Genomic DNA, 21850 nt, shown 5'->3' with positions numbered 1-21850 from the left:
CCCAAAGATATTTTTTTCCAGGCCAGTTTTTAGGGTTCCGTAGCCAAATGGCAAAAAACGGAACCCTTATAGATTCGTCATGTCTGTCTGTCTGTCCGTCTGTCTGTCCGTCTGTCTGTCCGTCTGTCTGTCCGTCTGTCTGTCCGTCCGTATGTCACAGCCACTTTTCTCCGAAACTATAAGAACTATACTGTTGAAACTTGGTAAGTAGATGTATTCTGTGAACCGCATTAAGATTTTCACACAAAAATAGAAAAAAAACAATTTTTGGGGTTCCCCATACTTCGAACTGAAACTCAAAATTTTTTTTTTCATCAAACCCATACGTGTGGGGTATCTATGGATAGGTCTTCAAAAATGATATTGAGGTTCCTAATATCATTTTTTTCTAAACTAAATAGTTTGCGCGAGAGACACTTCCAAAAGTGGTAAAATGTGTGTCCCCCCCCCCTAACTTCTAATATAAGAGAATGATAAAACTAAAAAAAATATATGATGTACATTACCATGTAAACTTCCACCGAAAATTGGTTTGAACGAGATCTAGCAAGTAGTTTTTTTTTAATACGTCATAAATCGCCTAAATACGGAACCCTTCATGGGCGAGTCCGACTCGCACTTGGCCGCTTTTTTATCAGATATGTGTTTGCCGAAATGGTTTCCGAGATATATTTTTTTTATACTGAATGATGACTATTCTAAACCAGGGATGTTGCGATTATCCGCATCCGCAACCGCGGAACTTCCGCATTATTTTCAACATCCGCATCTGCATCCGCATCCGCATAAAATCGATGCGGATTTAATGCGGATGTGAACCAGGTCGGTACAGGAACGTCTTAGCATCGGCGTAAGTGCTAGACTGCTAAGTAATTCAGCCATTAGCCAAAAAAACCTATTAGAAATTAGCAGTCAAGCGTGAGTGGGACTTAATGTACGGAACCCTTGGAACGCGAGTCCGACTCGCACTTCTCCGATTTTTTGAAATCAGAATTACTAAAATGTAATATTTGACGTTTTTTATGTACCTAGTCATGACATCCGCATCCGCGGATGGTGAGCCTTTAAAAATCCGCATCCGCATCCGCGGATGTCAAAAAATTGGCATCCGCAACATCCCTGTTCTAAACCTAATTTACTGGTTACTTACAGCGGGCTCAGCGACAATATTCTCCAGCGCGTCCCTCGATTCCTTTCTCGTGACTATGTTGGCGTATCTTACGTAAACTGATTAATTTGTCTATATTTCTATTGTATAGTTGCTTTATATCTTTCTAATTCTTTCTAATTTTTAGTGTATTTTCCCCATTCCTTTTTGTGTAATATATGTATGTTTATCCTATACATTTTGTATGTATTTATATCCTTTATCTTTCTGGTACCTTGTTGTACATTTTGCTGCATTTGTCACCCTCTTTTCACTTTCTCCACTCATCTACTCAAAGGTTAACTGGAAGAGATCCCTCAAAGGGATAAGTTCGCCTTTGTACTTCTTACTAATTGTATGTTATTTTTAATATGTCTTTTTGTACAATAAAGAGTTTACTACTACTACTACTATAAACTCGGAACTACTCCACTTCAGCTAATTATAACTTGTGAGTGACCGTGTCCATCCCCTAATGTGAGTGACCGTGCCCCCTCATGTGAATGACCGCGTATAATTTCTTTAAAATTACTTACAGAGGGCTCAGCGACGATATTCTGCAGCGCGTCCCTCGATTCCTTTCTCGTGACGATATTCCCGTATCTTACGTAAACTCGGAACTATTCCACTTGAGCTAATGAATTTACTTCTGAGTGACCGTGTCCCTCTCGTGAGTAACCATCCCCTTTACTTTTGTGAGTGACCGTATAAGTTCTATATAGTTACAGCGGGTTCAGCGTCTATATTATGTAGCGCATCCCTCGATTCCTTTCTCGTGACGATGTTGGCGTATCTTACTTACGTAAGCTCGGAACTCCCCCAGTTCAGCTAATTATTACTTGTGAGTGACCGTGCCCCTCTCGTGAGTGACCATCCCCTTTTCTTTTGTGAGTGACCGTATAATTTCTTTAAAGTTACTTACAGCGGGCTCAGCGACAATATTCTGCAGCGCGTCCCTCGATTCTTTCCTCGTGACGATATTGGCGTATCTTACGTAAGCTCTGAATTCCTCCACTTCGGCTAATTCTGTTAACAAATAAAAATGAATTTAGAAACTTGACTAGATAATTCTTATTTCAGGTTACATGTTCAAACAAAACTTATGAATTATAATTACAGAATGGTTAAATTTTGATTTACAACCTTATGTACGCGGGGATTTAATAATTGATCGAGCGTTAGCGCATGTCTCCGTTTCAGCTTGCGGAAACAAATACACTTAGGTTTAGTAGTCGTAGTAAAACACTTTATTGTACAGTCGACTACAAAGAGATGTATCCACTTTTTCACCTTACAGCATTGTAATAAAGTGAAAAAGTGGATACATCTCTTTACAGTGGATACAACAGGAAAAATAACATTCGTCATTAGTACAAAGGCGAACTTATCCCTTTAAGGGATCTCTTCCAGTTAAGCTTAAAATATGGATCCATTACAAAATATTAACACAGATTTTAGTCCCTATGACGTTGACTGTATGTTGTCTGTCTGTCTGTCTTACCTTCGAAACAGCTGCCTATGTACGGCGTGGGTGAATCTTGCGACATTTCCATGGCGTCCTCCAGGTTGCCCAAAAGTGTCTGTCTGTCTGTCTTACCCTCGAAACAGCTGCCTATGTACGGCGTGGGTGAATCTTGCGACATTTCCATGGCGTCCTCCAGGTTGCCCAAAAGTGTCTGTCTGTCTGTCTTACCCTCGAAACAGCTGCCTATGTACGGCGTGGGTGAATCTTGCGACATTTCCATGGCGTCCTCCAGGTTGCCTCAAAGTGTCTGTCTGTCTGTCTTACCCTCGAAACAGCTGCCTATGTACGGCGTGGGTGAATCATGCGACATATTATCTCCATAGCGTGCTCCAGGTTGCCTAAAAGTGTATGTCTGTCAGTCTTACCCTCGAAACAGCTGCCTATGTACGGCGTGGGTGAATCTTGCGACATTTCCATGGCGTGCTCCAGGTTGCCCAAAAGTGTCTGTCTGTCTGTCTTACCCTCGAAACAGCTGCCTATGTACGGCGTGGGTGAATCTTGCGACATTTCCATGGCGTCCTCCAGGTTGCCTCAAAGTGTCTGTCTGTCTGTCTTACCCTCGAAACAGCTGCCTATGTACGGCGTGGGTGAATCATGCGACATATTATCTCCATAGCGTGCTCCAGGTTGCCTAAAAGTGTATGTCTGTCAGTCTTACCCTCGAAACAGCTGCCTATGTACGGCGTGGGTGAATCTTGCGACATTTCCATGGCGTGCTCCAGGTTGCCCAAAAGTGTCTGTCTGTCTGTCTTACCCTCGAAACAGCTGCCTATGTACGGCGTGGGTGAATCTTGCGACATTTCCATTGCGTGCTCCAGGTTGCCCAAAAGTGTCTGTCTGTCTGTCTTACCCTCGAAACAGCTGCCTATGTACGGCGTGGGTGAATCTTGCGACATTTCCATGGCGTCTTCTAGGTTGCCCAGTAATGTCACCGTTAGCTCGTATATGTCCACAATGTTGCCGAAAATTAGAGAGATCGTCTGAAACAAATTAAATGATGTTTTTATTTACTAATATTTGTCAATTGCTAACACAGTCATATAAAATAAACTAGCGACACGCCCCGGCTTCGCACGGGTCAACAAATTATACATAAACCTTCCTCTTGAATCACTCTATCTATTTAAAAAAAACCGCATCAAAATCCGTTGCGTAGTTTTAAAGATCTAAGCATACATAGGGACATGTAGTGATAAATAAATATTAGACAACTTATAAATATATATGTTCGCGTGTCAGTCGCCATCAGTTATATTGGAGCGGCTAAGGTGCTCAAAAATATCTGAACAAGCATTTTAACGCCTTGACAATAGAGGCGTGTTTAGATATTTGTGAGCGCCTCGCCTTAGCCGCTCCGATATAGCTGATGGCGACTGTGCAGTACAGAAAGCTGCAGAGATAACTGACCCGACCTGCATAGAAACTTGTTTGCAAGGGGGGCAGTTATCTCTGCAGTTTACTGTACATGGTGTTTTTTTTCACCCTAGGCTGGAAAACTTGTAAGAATAGTTATTTGTACAACAAGTGATCAAAGTTTGATATTTCTTCGAGTGCTTATTTTGAGTCCCGTGCAAGCGAAAGATTCTATAATAGATTCACGAGCGTAGCGAGTGAATCTAATTTAGAATCTTGAGCGTAGTAAGGGACTCAAAAGCGCACGAGATGTAAATAACTTTGATCTCGTGTAGTACACAACATTTTTCACCTCAGCGCAGTGAGAACATACCTATTAGACAACTTGAAAAATGTAATCCTTCTTCATCACTTAATACCTGCACTCATGTTTTCTTAAGATATACAAACAATTAAGTTTAATTACCGCAATGGAACACAAAAACAAAACGTAATAATAAATTCCAGTAAAATAATATAGAAATAACAAACATTAACTGACACTTCAATCGCCAACTTTGACAACAAAAAAAATCTTTGTAAGATACGGTCCGAATTGCGGATACGTACTATTTGTCAACTATGGTAGAAATTCTTAAAAGTAAAATAATTAATTTTGCGTGATGATCTGTGTATTTTTTGAGTTCGTTATTTTAATTGTACAATAAAATACCTAAAATATAGTATTTTATCAGGTTTTATGAAATCTTAAACTTTATTTTTATTTATTAATTATTAAGAATTCATACTCGTACGTGGTTTGGAACGATGCGGTCTGAAGTTTTTCGGGGGTCTATTATAAACCGTGAATATACCGTTGAATGTCGTTTTAACTTTTTTTTGTCTGTTTCTTTGCTAACAGTGTGAAAGGGACAGAGATAATAGAACCAGGGATCGGAACCGGTTTTTTGCAAAAACATAGAAATAACCATATTTTTGGAATTATTTTATACTCGAAATGTAGGACTCAGTTGTGTTTTTAGGTTACGACTTCGTATTATTAGATTGCTCAATTAGAAATGAAGTAATTAGCAAAGAACGAAAAAATACCGTTTCCGTTCCCATACAAAAAATACCGGTATCCGATCCCTGAATAGAACCCAAGTATTTCGAACTTTTATTAGACCCCGCATGTTGAAATGACATTTGACAATAAAGGTCACTTGAATGTCATTTTGTCTCACTCAGTGAGCAAAATCGCATTTTGCTCACTGTTTTTAAGAATCAAAGTACCCTTGTTCGAGCTGCTGAGGTGAAAATATCTTTCTCGAGGGATTACAATAATGGTACCCAAAGGAGACTTAAACAATTAGGACTGTCTTACTTACCAACTAGTAAGCGGTGGGTGTAGCCTATGGACGCTTGAAATCTCAAGAGCTGTCACATGAGCGTTGCCCATATACAATTAGGAATGTTTTATTTACCAACTAGTAAGTGGTGACTACAGCCTATGGACGCTTGCAATCTCAAGAGCTGTCACACGCGCGTTGTCCATATACAATTAGGTAGGAGTGGTAGGATTGTTTTACTTACCAACAAGGAAAAAGTCAGTTTGACAGTAAGCGGTGGCTTTAGCTTTAGCCTATGGACGCTCAAGCAGTGTGACACGCGCGTTGCTTGTTTAAAGATGGCTAAAACTGTGAATAGTTGTTGTTGTGTGTGTTGTGTGTGTTTTTGTTGTTGTCTTTGTTGTTGTTGTTGTTGTCGTCGTGTGTGTGTGTGTGTTGTGTGCGTGCGTGTGTGTGTGTGTGTGTGTGTTGTTGTGTGCGTCGTGTTGTTGTCGTGTGCCTCACCCTCGTGTCCTTGTCCAGTATCTTCTCGAGCTCGTCCTTGAACACGCGTATGATGAGGTGCAGGTCGCGGAGGAAGTGTTTCTCGTCGGCGAGCAGGTCCCGCGCCAGCTCCGCGTAGGATAGCGACACTAACTAGTGTCACATGCGCGTTGCTCATGTACAATTAGGACTGTTTTACTTACCAACTAGGAAGCGGTGGCTGTAGCCTATGGACGCTTGACATTACAGTGTCTCATGCGCGTTGCCCATATACAATTAGGACTGTTTTACTTACCAACTACGAAGCGGTGGATTTAGCCTATGGATTGCTTGAAATTACAGTGTCACATGCGCGTTGCCCATATAAAATTAGGTAGGAGTGGTAGGACTGTCTTACTTACCAACGAGGAAAAAGTCAGTTTGACAGTAAGCGGTGGCTTTAGCTTTAGCCTATGGACGCTCAAGCAGTGTGACACGCGCGTTGCTTGTTTAAAGATGGCTAAAACTGTAAATAGTTGTTGTTGTGTGTTGTGTTGTTGTTGTTGTGTGTGTGTGTGTTGTGTTGTTGTGTGTGTGTGTTGTTGTGTGTGTTGTGTGTTGTGTGCGTCGTGTTGTTGTCGTGTGCCTCACCCTCGTGTCCTTGTCCAGTATCTTCTCGAGCTCGTCCTTGAACACGCGTATGATGAGGTGCAGGTCGCGCAGGAAGTGTTTCTCGTCGGCGAGCAGGTCGCGCGCCAGCTCCGCGTACGATAGCGACACTAACTAGTGTCACATGCGCGTTGCTCATGTACAATTAAGACTGTTTTACTTACCAACTAGGAAGCGGTGGCTGTAGCCTATGGACGCTTGACATTACAGTGTCTCATGCGCGTTGCCCATATACAATTAGGACTGTTTTACTTACCAACTACGAAGCGGTGGATTTAGCCTATGGATTGCTTGAAATTACAGTGTCACATGCGCGTTGCCCATATAAAATTAGGTAGGAGTGGTAGGACTGTCTTACTTACCAACGAGGAAAAAGTCAGTTTGACAGTAAGCGGTGGCTTTAGCTTTAGCCTATGGACGCTCAAGCAGTGTGACACGCGCGTTGCTTGTTTAAAGATGGCTAAAACTGTAAATTGTTGTTGTTGTGTGTGTGTGTGTGTGTTGTGTGTGCGTGTGTGTGTGTGTGTTGTTGTTGTGTGTTGTGTGCGTCGTGTTGTTGTCGTGTGCCTCACCCTCGTGTCCTTGTCCAGTATCTTCTCGAGCTCGTCCTTGAACACGCGTATGATGAGGTGCAGGTCCCTGAGGAAGTGTTTCTCGTCGGCGAGCAGGTCCCGCGCGAGCTCCGCGTACGATAGCGAGCCGCGCCGGCCGCCGCGCCGGTCCGCGGTCACCGCACCCGCTAGCGACTCCTGGTAGAACATGTCCAGGAGGACCTACGGACCAACAGACAATTTTTAGGGTTCCGTACCCAAAGGGTAAAAAGCTGCCAAGTGCGAGTCGGACTCGCCCATGAAGGGTTCCGTATTTAGGCGATTTATGACGTATAAAAAAAAACTACTTAGTAGATCTCGTTCAAACCAATTTTCGGTGGAAGTTTACATGGTAATGTACATCATATATTTTTTTTAGTTTTATCTATCTCTTATTTTAGAAGTTACAGGGGGGGGACACATTTTACCACAAGTTCCTTACTTACTCCTATTCTGCTTTCGTCACGCATTCTACATTGAAAGCCACCGACGATTGTGACGAATGTAGAATGGGTAACGAAAGCGGAATAGGACTAATTTAGGAATTTGACGAAAAGCGAATGGGACGACCCAAGACGATACCAAAGAGAGACATGTTGCAGCAAATAAATGGACATGTTGCAGGAAATAAATGGACCTGTTACAGGAAATAAATGGACATTATGTATTATTATTAAGATTTTCTTTTAATAAATATTATTCCCGCATATGACCGTTATAATATTAACTCTAATGACAGCTATTAATGTTCAAACTTTAACTAATAATCCTATGTATGATAATCCTATCTATATGTATTACTGGGGGCTGTTCATAAATTACGTCATCTATTTATGACGATTTTTGACCCCCCCTCCCCCTAAAATCATCCAAAAATCATGCTTCGTATGACCCCGTTTCCTCTTATGTCTTGCTACCATCATCCGATGTCCAGACCCCCCCCCCCCCATTTGAAATGACGTAATTTATGAATAGCCCCTGGCTATAAACGCATTTCGTTCCAATTCTACCGTAGCCCAGATTTTAGAACGCCAAACGTAGCGAGTGTTTTCTTGAACTTTGATCTAAATCAATACTGACCTTATCCGCACACATGGCCGTCTTTATATCGCCGCTAGTGATAGTCTCGTAACCGGACTTGGCCGATATCTTTTTCACGAAATGCCCCGCCAGCCGCAATATGTCCGTGCTCACGTATTCCAATATGGCCGTCATGAACACGGACACGGACGTGTCGATCTTGTACATTAGCACCTCCTGGAAATAAAAAAATAAATTAATATAAATATATTATACTTATATTAACAAAAAAAAAATTAACGACATTAGTAATAAACGTATATGTTAGTGTTATTGACGTTATATGTTTTATAGATCAGTTGTGACAACCCTAGCCACATATTATACATATAATAGTTCTTACGAACAGACACGTATCTCTCATTGAAAAAACGAATACCTACCAGTTTAAATAAGTACGCAATAATACAATGAAGCCGCATTATATGCGCAGGCGAAATACGCTAGGTAGGTAGGGTTGACTAAGCTTAGAAATGATTCCGTGATAAGGGTGTGACAGCCTCCTGGCTTTTGCACCTTCTGCGGTGCGCGACGCGTAGGCGTAAATCCGAGGTCACGCGGAGTGTTTCTTAGGCCTACTCTAGCCTATACAGTGACGTTAAAGTGACGTCACAGAGTTTGTGCGCACCCTAATCGTGTGACGTAATTAATGGACGAGCCCAAGGGTTCTACCTTCTGCAGCATCTGATGCAAGCGGTCCTGCGGTAGTAACAACTTCCGCCGCTTGGTGGCGCTGGCGGCGGCGTCGCGAGCGTCGCAGAGCGCCCACTTGTCTATGGGCGTGGGGAAGGTGCGCGCCACACGCTCCTCTACGTCCTGAAATAAGGTTTACATAATAAATAATAGTACTAGGTACAGAAGGTTCACTCTTTAACAAAACGCGTCTATTACGACAGATATGACCGCTAGGTGGCGTAAGCGCGAGCAGGCGTTTTTCCGTAGCGGTGCGCAGCAACTACTATGGCTAGACACCAAAATTGGTGTGGACCGCATGTACTTGTAGCGACGCGACAAAATCGCGGAGTGAGCCACGCCTGGTTCTGGTTAGTATTTTATTAACAGAGTTCAAAGTTCCGAAGGTAGGAGTTCTCTATCTGTCTATTATGCCCTTTTATTCTGAGTTAGAGTATGTCTCTTAACTCAGTATGCCGCTTGGCAAAGGCCTTATCCAGCTCGTTCCATTGGGGTCTGTTGTGGGCACTGACAATCCAACCTCTAGACTGAGCTTAGGCCAATTCTTTCATGAAACCGATGCTGCCAAAAATACGGGGGTGCGGGGGGACGAGGAGAGCGAATCCCGCGCCGTGATTGGTCCGTTCAAAGACACGGACCAATCACGGCACGGGATTGACTCGAAGATGGAGTAACGCTACCGTATGTGTGGCAGAGGGGGTAGCGCGACTATGCTATGGTCTAGAGGTTGGATTGTCTGTGGTTGTGGGCCACTCTTCTCCAGTTCGGGCCCGCTGAGAGTTTGAGTTCATCCTCCCATCTTGTTTGCGGTTTCCAAAGGTGTTCTCAATTCATCATAATCTTATTCTTTTTATATAATATGTTTTCCCATTTCTTTTAATAACTTTATTTTCTTTTCCTTTTGTAAGAATTTGATATGTTTTCTGAAAGAGCTACGAATTTGTATGATTCCATGTACATATGTATATTTTCTAAATCAAATTTCTATTACACCTTATGTGTATAATTGCATGAATTCTATAGTAATTTAAATTGTATTTTTTTTTTCCTTATTTTCTCGTAATGCATGTTAATTATAAGATGTAATTATTTTTGAAAAGATGTGTCCCGCCGAGTTTGTTGCCGGTCCCATAATGGGATACCCTCCTCCAATTGAGGGGGGATTTAAATCTTCTCGGGGCAGAGGTGTAGGGTTGGAGCCGGTCTACCTAGCTTTATTTGACGTTCATAAGCGCATTGTAATTATGCCTACTTGAATAAACTATCTTTTATCTTTATTTTATCTTTATTCTAATCTTGTCCTACCTGTACGCAGAGCGGTGAAGGGTGAGCGCAGAGCGTAGCGAGGAGTCTCAGACAGAGGGACTCCACGAACTCCAGGGCACTCTCCTCGGCGGTCAGTGACGGATGCACCTGCTCCAGCACCTGAGGACACATGGGCATGACAATAAACAAAATAGACAAAATTGACCATCTTACACAAACTTTCAGTAAAAACTACTAAACTATGCCGCGGTTTTTTTGACGCGCGGTCGACGCGCGTTTTTTAACCGACGAAAAAAACGGAGGAGGTTCTCAAGTCGACGCAAATATTTTTTTTTTTATGTATGACCACGCGTAACTTTTTACAGAGTAGTTCGATTTTGCTAATTATTTTTTTATTGGAAAGGGTATACCCCGAAGTTGGTCCCATATAAATTTGGAAAAACAAATCCAACCTTAAGGGTAGGAAAATAGGGGATGATTGATTTTTCACTCACCTATTGAAACTAAAAATGGAAAAATAAAAACTTTTTACAAAAAAAATAAAACCGACTTCAAAAAGGATGAAATAAAATATTATCCTTTTTGAAGTCTACGCGTTACCAACTGATATGTTTGAAGTCGGTGCCAAGCCAAGTAGTAACAATACCAGTCAAAAATAATCAGCTTTATGGCTATAGATCCCATTTTTGACTCGTATTGTTATTATCGATACACACGCGATACGCTCGCGAGTCAGTACTACAGTAGTCACAACTACTATACAAACGCGCGTTTGTAAAAAGACGCATTATTACACAAATTGGCTAACGGCATTTAAGGCTCAAGAAGGCTTATGTTGGGGGTACTCAGACAACAATATATATGATATATTATAACGTAAACACATACTCAGGAACAAATATCTGTGTCATCACATAAATAAATACCCTTACCCCAAAAAACTCAAAAACTACTGAACGGATTTTCATGCAGTTTTCACCTACCAATAGAGTGATTCTTGAAGGTTTAGGTGAGTAATTTATTTAGGTTTTATGTAAACCGTGTGAAGCCGGGGCGGGTCACTAGTACATAGATAAAGATAAACATACATAACTCACTAACAAATATCTGTGATGAACTGATGAACACCCGTAAAAATGCCCTTACCAGGATTTGAACCCGTGACCTCCAGCTTTCTAGACAGGGTTATCCAACTAAGAGATGAAGCCAGAAGTAGGTAATTTGAAATGTCACTACTGGATTTGAGTCATGTTGTGAAATGTTGTGTTCCAAGAAATGATTAGTCATTTTAAATTTTAGGCATTTTGTTACACAATTACACATGGTTATTTTGCCATATAATCATGTAAATAACTTATTCAATAGAACAGCCCATTTATTCATTGATGTATTTCCAATATGACATAAAATTTCCAAATTGGAAACTCAAATAGATGCAGGGTTCCAAAGGATAATTATCAATGATAATCTTAATAATTATCGTGATTTTTATGCCTGATAATTATCGATTTGATAATAACCTAAAATTTAAAACCCTAAAATAGAAAAAAAACCCCCAATCATTATTTAATTTACTATCTACGAATTCAAAGAAAATAAATATAGCACCATCCATACCCGGGATAATGATACAATATTTATCGGATTATCAAAGACTATAATTATCTGGATAATTTTAAACCCTGAATAGATGTCATACTACAGAAAAAGAGACCAAGCCCTGCATTGGCTGAAGCTTGAATTGAACTGGCATCTTTAAGTTAATCACCTAACACTATGGCTAACTAATGCACTTTTTTTAGCCTTGAGTGTCCCACTGCTGGGCAAAGCCCTGCCCTCTCCCTTTCCAATCCTCCCTGTACTGAGCAAGGTCCCGCCAATCCCGCTGGACCGCACTTTAAAATTCAATTACATATTATAGTTGGTCAAACCAAATCATCAGTAAATAAGAACAAAAAAATATATACTCATCCTTTTCTTTTGGGTGCTAGTACTAGTGTAAGACGAAGATAATATGATTCTCTCTGTCTATGTTTGAAATGAGACAGTCCTTTGACAAACTATATATTTCATGTTTTTAGGCTGGGGTCTCCATTGGTGAGTCATAGGAGCAAGATCAAAGTCCATGTTTCATAAGTTTTTAATGACTTAACTTGGTTAATCTAATTTAGTATTTTATTGAGATAGACATTTATTTACATGTGAGATCACCTTTATGCCATTTTTGAAATATTGTGTACAAATTGTCCACAAACTTTGTATGATTATTTTGAATAGTTCTATGAACCTATGAACCAATTAACTTTAAATGAAATAAAAATTTGCCGTTTCTTTTAAGACACTTTTTGTTTATAAGTATGAAATTTAAATTCTCAGACACCTACCCTTGAATTACGAATGAGACCTCCAAAATGTATAAACCAAATACAACATCTGTTACTTAAATAAACGCTTAAACCAATTAAGAAACTGTTTTAAAACCCTCACAATTAAATAAAAAAGGTTCTTTAATATATTTATAGGAGTTTTTTCGACTATTTCGTAACAAAAACTAACTTTTATCAATCTATGTTTTTGTATACAAACCTTTCGGAGTGAGCCAACGAAGAGCCCGCGCCATTTCTTGGCGTTCTCCGGGTCCTGGAAGTCGTAGCCCCGGCTCTCCTCCACCGTCGATAACATCTCGCCCTCGAGATCCAAGATAAATTCATGTAAACGTGATTTAAAACACTCAACACAAAATACAACACATTTTTCCACTACTTTTTACAATTAACAACTGAATTAAGCCACTTAAACACTGACGCCGTTTAAATATTATGTTCCGAATAATATAAAACTTAATTGAGAGAGAAATAGTCGAAAACATATGATCAGAAGAATTTTTGATGAAAAGATTAAAATATTTTATTTGATCGGCAAAACGACGCCATTTTCAATCTATTTACTGTTAGCATGTTCTCGTTGTACAAATAATTTTTTGAATTTTTGTTCCGAATTGCACAAAAAGTACCCAGGAAGCGCAGTGTTGCCCTACTATCAAAACGAAACTCTGACTTTTATGAAATTTTAGTTAGGCTTGGACCGCATATCGTGATGTGTTTGTTCTCGTTGACGGTATTTTCGATACAAATCTAGAAAATTGACAAGTGAAGGAACTTTGCGCAAGTTCGATAAGTGAAAATCAATAATTTTTATGCATTATATTATTGTTACCTTGATACTAACCTATTGTTCTTTGTTCGGCGATCAGTTTTGTTACTATACATATGCCTACTTGTATACATAACATGGACCAAACAAAAAATCTGCCACAAAACAAATGTAGACGAGTTTCCTGGATTCAACTGTTTTTACCCATGCTATTTTCAAATTATAATTTACCTCTTCAGTTACATAAAATACTACCCTAGTAAAATTATAAACAAGGGTACTTTGTGTAGTATTATCAGAGTTTCTGCATTTATTAATCAATTTACGAACGTTCCCTTGACATTACCTGTCACATATACTTACTTACATAGATGTATTATTTTTAAAGATGGAGCGTAAGCCATCTGTCACCGTAGCCTCACACACACAGACACATTTTATGTACGATTTACAGTGAGGAACCAGAGGCATGTGGCCACGACGATAAAGTCATATCGATAAACTATACGGCCTTTTTACAATTTAAATTTTACTTGAAAGGATCTAAACTATCTAAAATGAACAGATAACCATTATAACATAACTTTATATTCAGTGTGTAAATCCAATACGGGCGATAAATTAAACCAGATATAGAATTTATCGGTGTAATAATTAATTTAGAAGTTCTTTACTTATCAAACGAATTTTCTTTGATTTCAGTAAAGGACCGAGGAGGTCTGAACAAGCCTTCTCAAGACGTCACGATAACTTGCAAAACAACGGAAAAAACGCTTAGAGAATTTCAAGTTAGATTTAGCAAAAATTCTGTTGGCAAGCCTATTTATATGTTAAAAATGTTAAACCAGATTTCAACCAAAATATTACCCACTAATATATTCCAAAACTTACATGGACATTCTTTGGAGAATAATTTCATAGATGATTACAGAAATCTGTTAATTAAAGCGATAGCCCTGTCATACTTAAAACTACGCATACATCACATGACAAAAAAATGACCGAACCTGTTGAAAGAGTACGTTCTTTTTTAAACAAAACTATTTTGTTTAAAGGCCAGTAGTAGTGCAATTGGGCTTTTCTATAAGAGAAGCTCATTTCTAGTTACGGACAAAATATAAGTAAATAACATAACATAACATATCTATTCTCGTAATTACTTTATATACAGTCTGTAAATCCAATACGGCCGATAAATTAAACCAGATAGAGTCGGACCAAGAAAAGTCTGCAGCGGATTTGATAGCCCACGCAGTGCAAGTGTCATTTATGCGTCATCATTTCATAGAAGTTTGACGTTTAAAATAACACGTGCACTGCGTGGGCTATCAAATCCGCTGCAGACTTTACATGGACTGACTCTATAGAATTTATCCTTGTAATCATTAATTCAGAAGTTTTTTAAGTTACTCTTAATTATGACCCCGTTATAATTATTTGAATTATTGTCTAAAGGAGGCATGGAACGCCACATATATAAATATTACATTAAAACCAAATAAAATATGTTTTTCGCAATAATAGAGTTCATTATTATATTATAAAATTTATAAAGTATTCATTATCCATTAGCATTTCCGGTTGTTTATTTTTAGTGAAGATATCGAAGCTTCAATTAATCGCTATTCCGTTCCGCTGTGTAGAGAGTATCGATATATAACATGATTAAAATCGACAAATCCTCATCCTTAAAAACGTGCAATAAACTCACACATACACATTTTAACGCACACATACACAGCTTGCCCACCACCAAAATGGCTACGGCTTGACGGATAAATTTTGTACTGAGAACCGAGAACGTTGGGGCCTTGCTTACTTACTTTACTCTTTGCCTGTCACTGTCACGATGACAATGACATTGACATGACATCTCTATCCTCCAGTTATTCCAGTGTTGCCAGATCGTACCTTTTAGTACGGTTTTGCGTACTATTTTGGATCCTTGCGTACCTTTTTTGTACGCAGCGTACATCGTACTAAATTCGTACCTTTTGAAGTACGATAGTTTAAAAAAAAAATCGGTATGTTGGTTAATTCGGGGCAAAATTTCTAATTTGAAAATAATGGCCAACATAAAAAAGTACCATGTACATGTAGGTACATACTATAAGGAAATTAAAATTATAGACAATATACGTCCAAACAATGTACTTACGTAATTACAAGTAGCAGTTGCAGTCGGCAGTTGTGTCTTAACAAAACTCAGATAGTCAAAATTCGGTCGGCCATAAATTTTTCATGTATATCAATTTAACTCTGTTTATGTTAAAATGTATTTACTGAGAGAAATACTTAAAATAAATGAGTTGTATTGTGTACTTTAAAATACTCAGTTCTTTTTTTTATTGCAAATTGCAATCGCAAAATGATAGCAAAATGTAGGCAAACGCTGATGCTGTTTTATAATATAACCTTTTTGAATCTGAGGGCCTACCGCGAAAACCGAAATAAGCAAATTCGGGGATCTTTCTTTTTTACTCCAATGAAGGCGTAATTAGAATGAAAGACAAAGATGCCTGCTATTTGCGAACTTGGATTTTTGCGGTTATAGACCTGAGGGTCAACCGCGAACCACTTTTGACTTGTAACCTCTCTGTCTCACTTATTAATTCGTACGTAAGTGTGACAGGGAGGCAGGCAACACGTCGAAGGTGGTTCGCGGTACTCTGGACTATTCAAGTTATTTTTTTTCCAAACAGGGCTATAACCGCGAAAATCGATGTTCACAAATTGCGGACATCTGTCTCTGTCACTCTAATTACGCCTTCATTGGAGTAAAAGAGAAAGATCGAAGAATTTAGGAATTTGCGGTAGACCCCCAGATTCTTCAGAAATAATATTTCTGTAAGAAATTTATCCTAAAAAAATCCGTACTTTTTTTACCCAAATCGTACCTTTTTTGACGTACCTACGTACAAAAGCTGGGAGCGCTCTGGCAACACTGAGTTATTCGCAAACAGTTCGCAAAAGGCGAAGGCGTTGAGCGGTGTATTTTGCGACTCTTTATCTTTAATAAATAAGCAATAACATAGTTTAAGTGCAAGAAATGCTTACAAAATCGTTACTTGTGAGTGTAGTTTTATGTGGATTACTAAACTGTACAGTTCAGAGTAGTTTTATCGCTGAAAATGGGACGAATAGGAATTTTGTTTACAATGTGTGAGTAGCTTCTTATAATTGTTGCAGCTAGGGATTCCCCGTACTATGCCAGTATAGTCAACTTGGAACGCGTTACGATTATTTGTGAGCCCTAGAAAACGATGAGTCAGTGAAATAACTTTGTTATTTAATGTCAGTATCATATTGCTTGATAGTATCAAAACAAAACATTTTTATCAGCCGATAGATAGTAAAGACTTTCACAATAACTAGATATATAATATAGATATATGTACTAAAACAATTTGTATTAATAAAACAGACATTAAATAAGTCATAAATCTAGCCCTAAATTAGCCTATTAAACTGCACACAGTCTTTAACTGTCTAACTTTTACTTTATTTAATAAACTACTGTCTATAATAAATTAGGGTTCGAAAGGATAATTATCAATGATAATTATCTTGATCATTATCGTGATTTTTATGCCTGATAATTATCGATAATAACATTAATAACGTAATAAAATTTATAAGAAATGTCAGAAAATGCCCCAATTATTTTTTACTATCAAAGAATTCAATGAAAATAAACCACCATCCATACCTGGGGTAATTATCAAATATTATAATTATCTGGATAATTTCGAACCCTGTAATAAATAAAATAAATATGTATTGAACTAGTTCTGTTGCAGTAGCTAGCATACCAAATTGACATCATTCAACTGAGGAGTTTTGTTAGCAAAGTTGAGAAACAGTTTAGTAATGTTGCCACAAGTATTGTGTAACATTGCTTCTGGTATTTACTTTTACTTTATATTTAGGCGGCTTCATTGATTAAAGTATGATTCCCACTGAACGGGTGTTAGTTGATTTATAATTTAATTTTAAATGATTAACCTTAATTAAAAAAATAATAGTTATTAAACCTGCTCTTTATCCTTTTCACTGTATGAAATTTTTTTGGCAGATTTGTAACACATTTTATATATATTTGGTCGGACAGACAGACAGACAGACTCACGAGTGATCCTATAAGGCAGCGGTCGGCATCCTGCGGCCCGTGGACCTGTAACTTGCGGCCCGCGAACCTCCCTAGCTATTTTGTATGTAATATTGACAATATGAAAAGGGACCTTATTATCGATGGCGCTTACGCCATTATTAACGATGCTCCGATATAAATACAATGCCGCGCGACGCTGTGCGGCGTAAGCGCCATCGACAATAAGGTCCCTTTTCATAGATAAGGCCCCATTTTCAGGTACGAATATGACACCCTCATCAGCATCACTGTGAACTCAACGACTGAACAAATCTTGGACTTCAATGAGGCAAGTGCACAGATAACTGCAACTGGGTAATGGTACATTTTCGGAGTATGCACTTTATATCCGATGCAAAATGGAATAAATCTTAGGCTAACTTATCAGTGTGTGATACCTTAAGATACTAATATGTATTTTATATCCACATCCAGGCATCTCAACAGTTTAGCACTGGCATAAACGCTATCGAGAAAGTAACTTACTTTCTATGCATCTCGCTCGTACTCGCATATTGGTGCAAGTGAGATGTATAAAAAGTAAATTACGTAGACGTTAGCGTATAATATGTCAGGCCCCTATTTCACCATGGCGACAGGTGCGACAATTCGACAAATGTCACTGTTGCTGACGTCACAGGTATCCATGGGCTACGGTTACCGCTTACCATCGGGCGGGCCGTATTCCTGTTTGCCACCATCATTGTATTATTTAAAAAAACTCTATTATATCGGCAAAAAACAGGTACTTCTCTTGCGAAGTTCATGATGATGATGATGTCAATTGTCACAAGATTTAAAAGAACTTTCGGTAATTCTTGACAGGAAATGAGTTCTGTGTCGGTATTTCTTGACAATTATCGTGTTTCTTGTGACAATTGTCATTAGCTTCGCAAAATAAGTACTTATTTATTGGCGATATAATGGAGTTCTTTAAAATTAATATGTTGGTGGCGAACAAGCACACCGCCTGTCCGATGGTAAGCGGTTACCGTAGTCTATGGAGGCCTGTGACGTCAGTAACAGTGATGTCGACAATTGTCGCACCTGTCACCGTGGTGAAATAGGGGCCAGGTTTGACACTGTCAGTGACTCATGTAATTTGTAATTTAGTTACATGGTACTTAACATAAAATATTATAGTATCTTTGCCGTGTGTGACGTCCTTAAATCCTGTCGTGGAATGCCCTAACCCAGTGGTGGGCAAAGTACGGCCCGCGGGCCAGCTCCGGCCCGCGAATGGTTTTATCCGGCCCGCCGCCGGTCCTATGAAATAATTAATATATGGCATTGGCCCACGCTTCAAAAATTAATCGCAAGTCAAAATAAATTTTGGCTACATTTCTGGCCCTCCACTTAAATACCCTAAACTTTCTGGCCCCCTTTGAAGAAAGTTTGCCCACCACTGCCCTAACCTAATGGTTCTTAAATGTACAACGGGACTTAATCGCGTATCTAAGTAAAAACAAAGTAAAACACATAGTAAAAAATATAGTAATTTCAATCGGCACGAGGGTTTCAAGATCTCATCCACATGGAATCCAGTCATTAGTAAATGTAAGCGTAAACGAATATCGACAGTCGATAAATCGAATATCGTTAGTGTTGTGTGTCGACAGAGTGACATCCCTAGTGCGCAAAACGTTCAAGCGGATAAACAAGACCAAGTGCGGGTAGTTCGAAAAACTCGCGCGGTTAGAATATGCTGATGTCAACTTAAGCCAGTCTTCTCCGAGACCACGGGGACAACGCCGTCCTCGAAACGTCGGAGGTAAATGTTAAAACTTAGATACGCGATTAAGTCCCGTTGTACAATTTAATAATGTGTAAAAATCGTGAAAGCTTAAATCAGTGTTAATGGTTCTTTTTAATGAATTCAGACGTCAGACAAATGGCGCCACCTACCGACACGAGTACACGTCTCCACCACCGACATCGTCGACGGTGACCACCCCGTGTTCGTCACCGCCACGCAGCAGAAAGGTTAGATCAGGCCCCTATTTCACTACGGTGACATGTGCGACAATTGTAAAACATCACTGTTGCTGACGTCACAGGCATCCATGGGCTACGGTTACCGCTTACCATCGGGCGGGCCGTATTCCTGTTTGCCACCATCATTGTATTGTAGCAGCACACACACTACAGTATTATTAAAAAAAAACTTTATTGTATCGGCAAAAAACAGGTATTTCTTTCTCTTTCGAAATTCGAAGTTTATGACGATGATGATGACAATTGTCACATGATTTAATAGAACTTTCGGTAATTCTTGACACGAAAAGAGTTCTGTGTCGGAATTTCGTGACAATTGTCGTGTTTCTTGTGACAATTGTCATTAGCTTCGCAAAATAAGTACTTATTTATTGGCGATATAATGGAGTTTTTTTGATTAATATGTTGGTTGCAAACAAGCACACCGCCCGTCCGATAGTAAGCGGTTACCGTAGTCTATGGAGGCCTGTGACGTCAGTAACAGTGATGTTGACAATTTTCGCACCTGTCACCGTGGTGAAATAGGGGCCTGGTGAGTGGTGACATGTACACTCATTGTCAGATATGTACACTCATTGTCAGATATGTAATTATGTATATCGGAACGGCCAAGGTGCTCACAAATATCTGAACCCCCTCCCCCATCGTGATCATGCGTCATATTTTCCTTACTTACCCCAAATGATCATATGATTTCTGGATGACCGTGACCCCTTAACACATTACAGGGTTCTAAAGGATAATTATCAATTATAGTTATCTTGATAATTATACTCGGTTTCGTCCTCTATATTAGCATAAGAGACACATGTAGTATCGCGTAGCGCATGCCATTTCACACTATTTTGAGAACTTGAGAATCATAAAGTACTTTTTTTTTGAAGTGAAAACTTCTTTAGCGGCGCTGGGCACTTTTCGAGGTGGGGAAAAAATGATAAACTCGAGACAGCGCAAGGCGATCACGTGACCGTAAGGGGCGTAAGGCGATCACGTGACCGTAAGGTTTAGATGGCCACTCATTTAGATGGCATTTAAATCAATAAAGAAAAACTCAATGACATTACATGAAAAAGGTTCTAATCTTGTACGGGCTGAAATACGAGGATCTCACAGTTAAAGTGTCATTCAATAGAACTTGCTAACTATGTAAACAAACCGCCATACTAAAATTGACACTGAATGTCAATTTAGTTGTAACTTTTGTTTACACAGTTAAAGTGTCATCCAATAGAACTTGCTAACTGTGTAAACAAATAGTAGTTTATGCAACAGTGATATAATAAGGGTTCTTAAAATTCAAGGGTCGAAGTTACAAAACGAGACGTAGTCGAGTTTTGTAAAAAAAGACCCGAGAATTTTAAGAACCAATTATGAGCTGTTGCATACATTACTTTTTCTATGACAGCTGCACCCGACACAAAACAGTTGAGACTAAGAAAATGGGTTACTTTGTATGAATTATTATGCACACAGCAAAAAAAAAAAAATATTGTAAATGAAAACACCTCTTTCAATCAAGATGATCGGAAGTTGAATCTTTAAAAAAAATAAAGCAGTTGTATTATACTCATAAGATGACTGCTAGCAGTCATCTTATGAGCCTATAGACAAATCATTCAAATGACATTGCTTTAGATATCACTGTCAGTCATTTAATTGACACATTTAAGTGCTGGAGTAGAAAAAGTTACTAGTAATTTGACATTCAGTGTCAATTTTAGTATGGCGGTTTGTTTACATAGCAAGTTCTATTGAATGACACTTTAGCAAGTTCTATTGAATGACACTTTACATTCTAACTTTATATCACTCAAATATAATTCAATAAACCATAAAGCTACATCTTGATGAAATCGCTAATAAAAGTGAACTCTAGTACTGGTGAATAAAATTCAAAATATCATGACCAAAATATATTTAGATGCGAGGTCTGCAAGGTAACTAGAATTTCTGTTCTAATTTTAAACAATTAACGCTACAAATTTAAGCTCACTGGCCAGCCATTTCGGAACTAAAGTTTTTCAATACAAAGCTGCCGTCTACCCGTACTTCATTCGCTTTTTAGTGCCCCGCCGTTTCATATCGCGCTCCCATGTTAAAGTAATAAAATATCAGTGATTAACGTGTTAAAAGACGTGTTAACGTGTAAACGTGAAAACGTGAAAAGGATAAAGATAGTTACGATTATATTGCTCATGAATAGCAGATTAAATTGATGTTTTTTAAAAAACACTCTTTAAATCTTAAACGTTTCAGTAAATAGTTAGTTATATTACCAGTTTACATGGTACCTTATACCTAATACCTACTTATGTTTGAGTTGCGGGCAGTACAATGGGACTGTTTCTTCTTGAATAAAGTAGATAATTACTTCACTCGTAAATATATAGACCAGGGGCCGATTTTTGATATTCGACTACTCGATTTCGTGTATTTCGT

General features: G+C 38.9%; 2 protein-coding genes across 2 annotated transcripts in view; one reads left to right on the top strand and one right to left on the bottom strand.

The window, feature by feature from the left end:
* The window catches only part of LOC134660442 (protein son of sevenless-like), a 74471-nt gene extending 61084 nt beyond the window's left edge, over positions 1–13387 (bottom strand). Inside the window, exons 1-9 of the mRNA XM_063516186.1 lie at positions 12700–13387; positions 10153–10272; positions 8827–8970; positions 8155–8331; positions 7032–7257; positions 6467–6594; positions 3331–3652; positions 2649–2876; positions 2070–2173 (exon numbers count right to left, since the gene is read on the bottom strand). Coding sequence (XP_063372256.1) covers positions 2070–2173; positions 2649–2876; positions 3331–3652; positions 6467–6594; positions 7032–7257; positions 8155–8331; positions 8827–8970; positions 10153–10272; positions 12700–12795 — 1545 coding nt within the window. The 5' untranslated portion in view covers positions 12796–13387. The remainder of the gene's footprint in view (positions 1–2069; positions 2174–2648; positions 2877–3330; positions 3653–6466; positions 6595–7031; positions 7258–8154; positions 8332–8826; positions 8971–10152; positions 10273–12699) is intronic.
* A 2861-nt stretch (positions 13388–16248) lies between these two features.
* LOC134660441 (SID1 transmembrane family member 1-like) overlaps positions 16249–21850 on the top strand; it is a 29586-nt gene continuing 23984 nt past the window's right edge. Inside the window, exons 1-3 of the mRNA XM_063516185.1 lie at positions 16249–16428; positions 17636–17705; positions 19297–19399. Of these exons, the coding sequence (XP_063372255.1) occupies positions 16316–16428; positions 17636–17705; positions 19297–19399 (286 nt within the window). The 5' untranslated portion in view covers positions 16249–16315. The remainder of the gene's footprint in view (positions 16429–17635; positions 17706–19296; positions 19400–21850) is intronic.

The sequence above is a fragment of the Cydia amplana genome, chromosome 27, assembly GCF_948474715.1.
Source record: "Cydia amplana chromosome 27, ilCydAmpl1.1, whole genome shotgun sequence".
Lineage (NCBI taxonomy): Eukaryota > Metazoa > Arthropoda > Insecta > Lepidoptera > Tortricidae > Cydia > Cydia amplana.
Note: the sequence above shows the minus strand (reverse complement) of the source record. Positions and strands in the feature narration are given on the sequence as shown.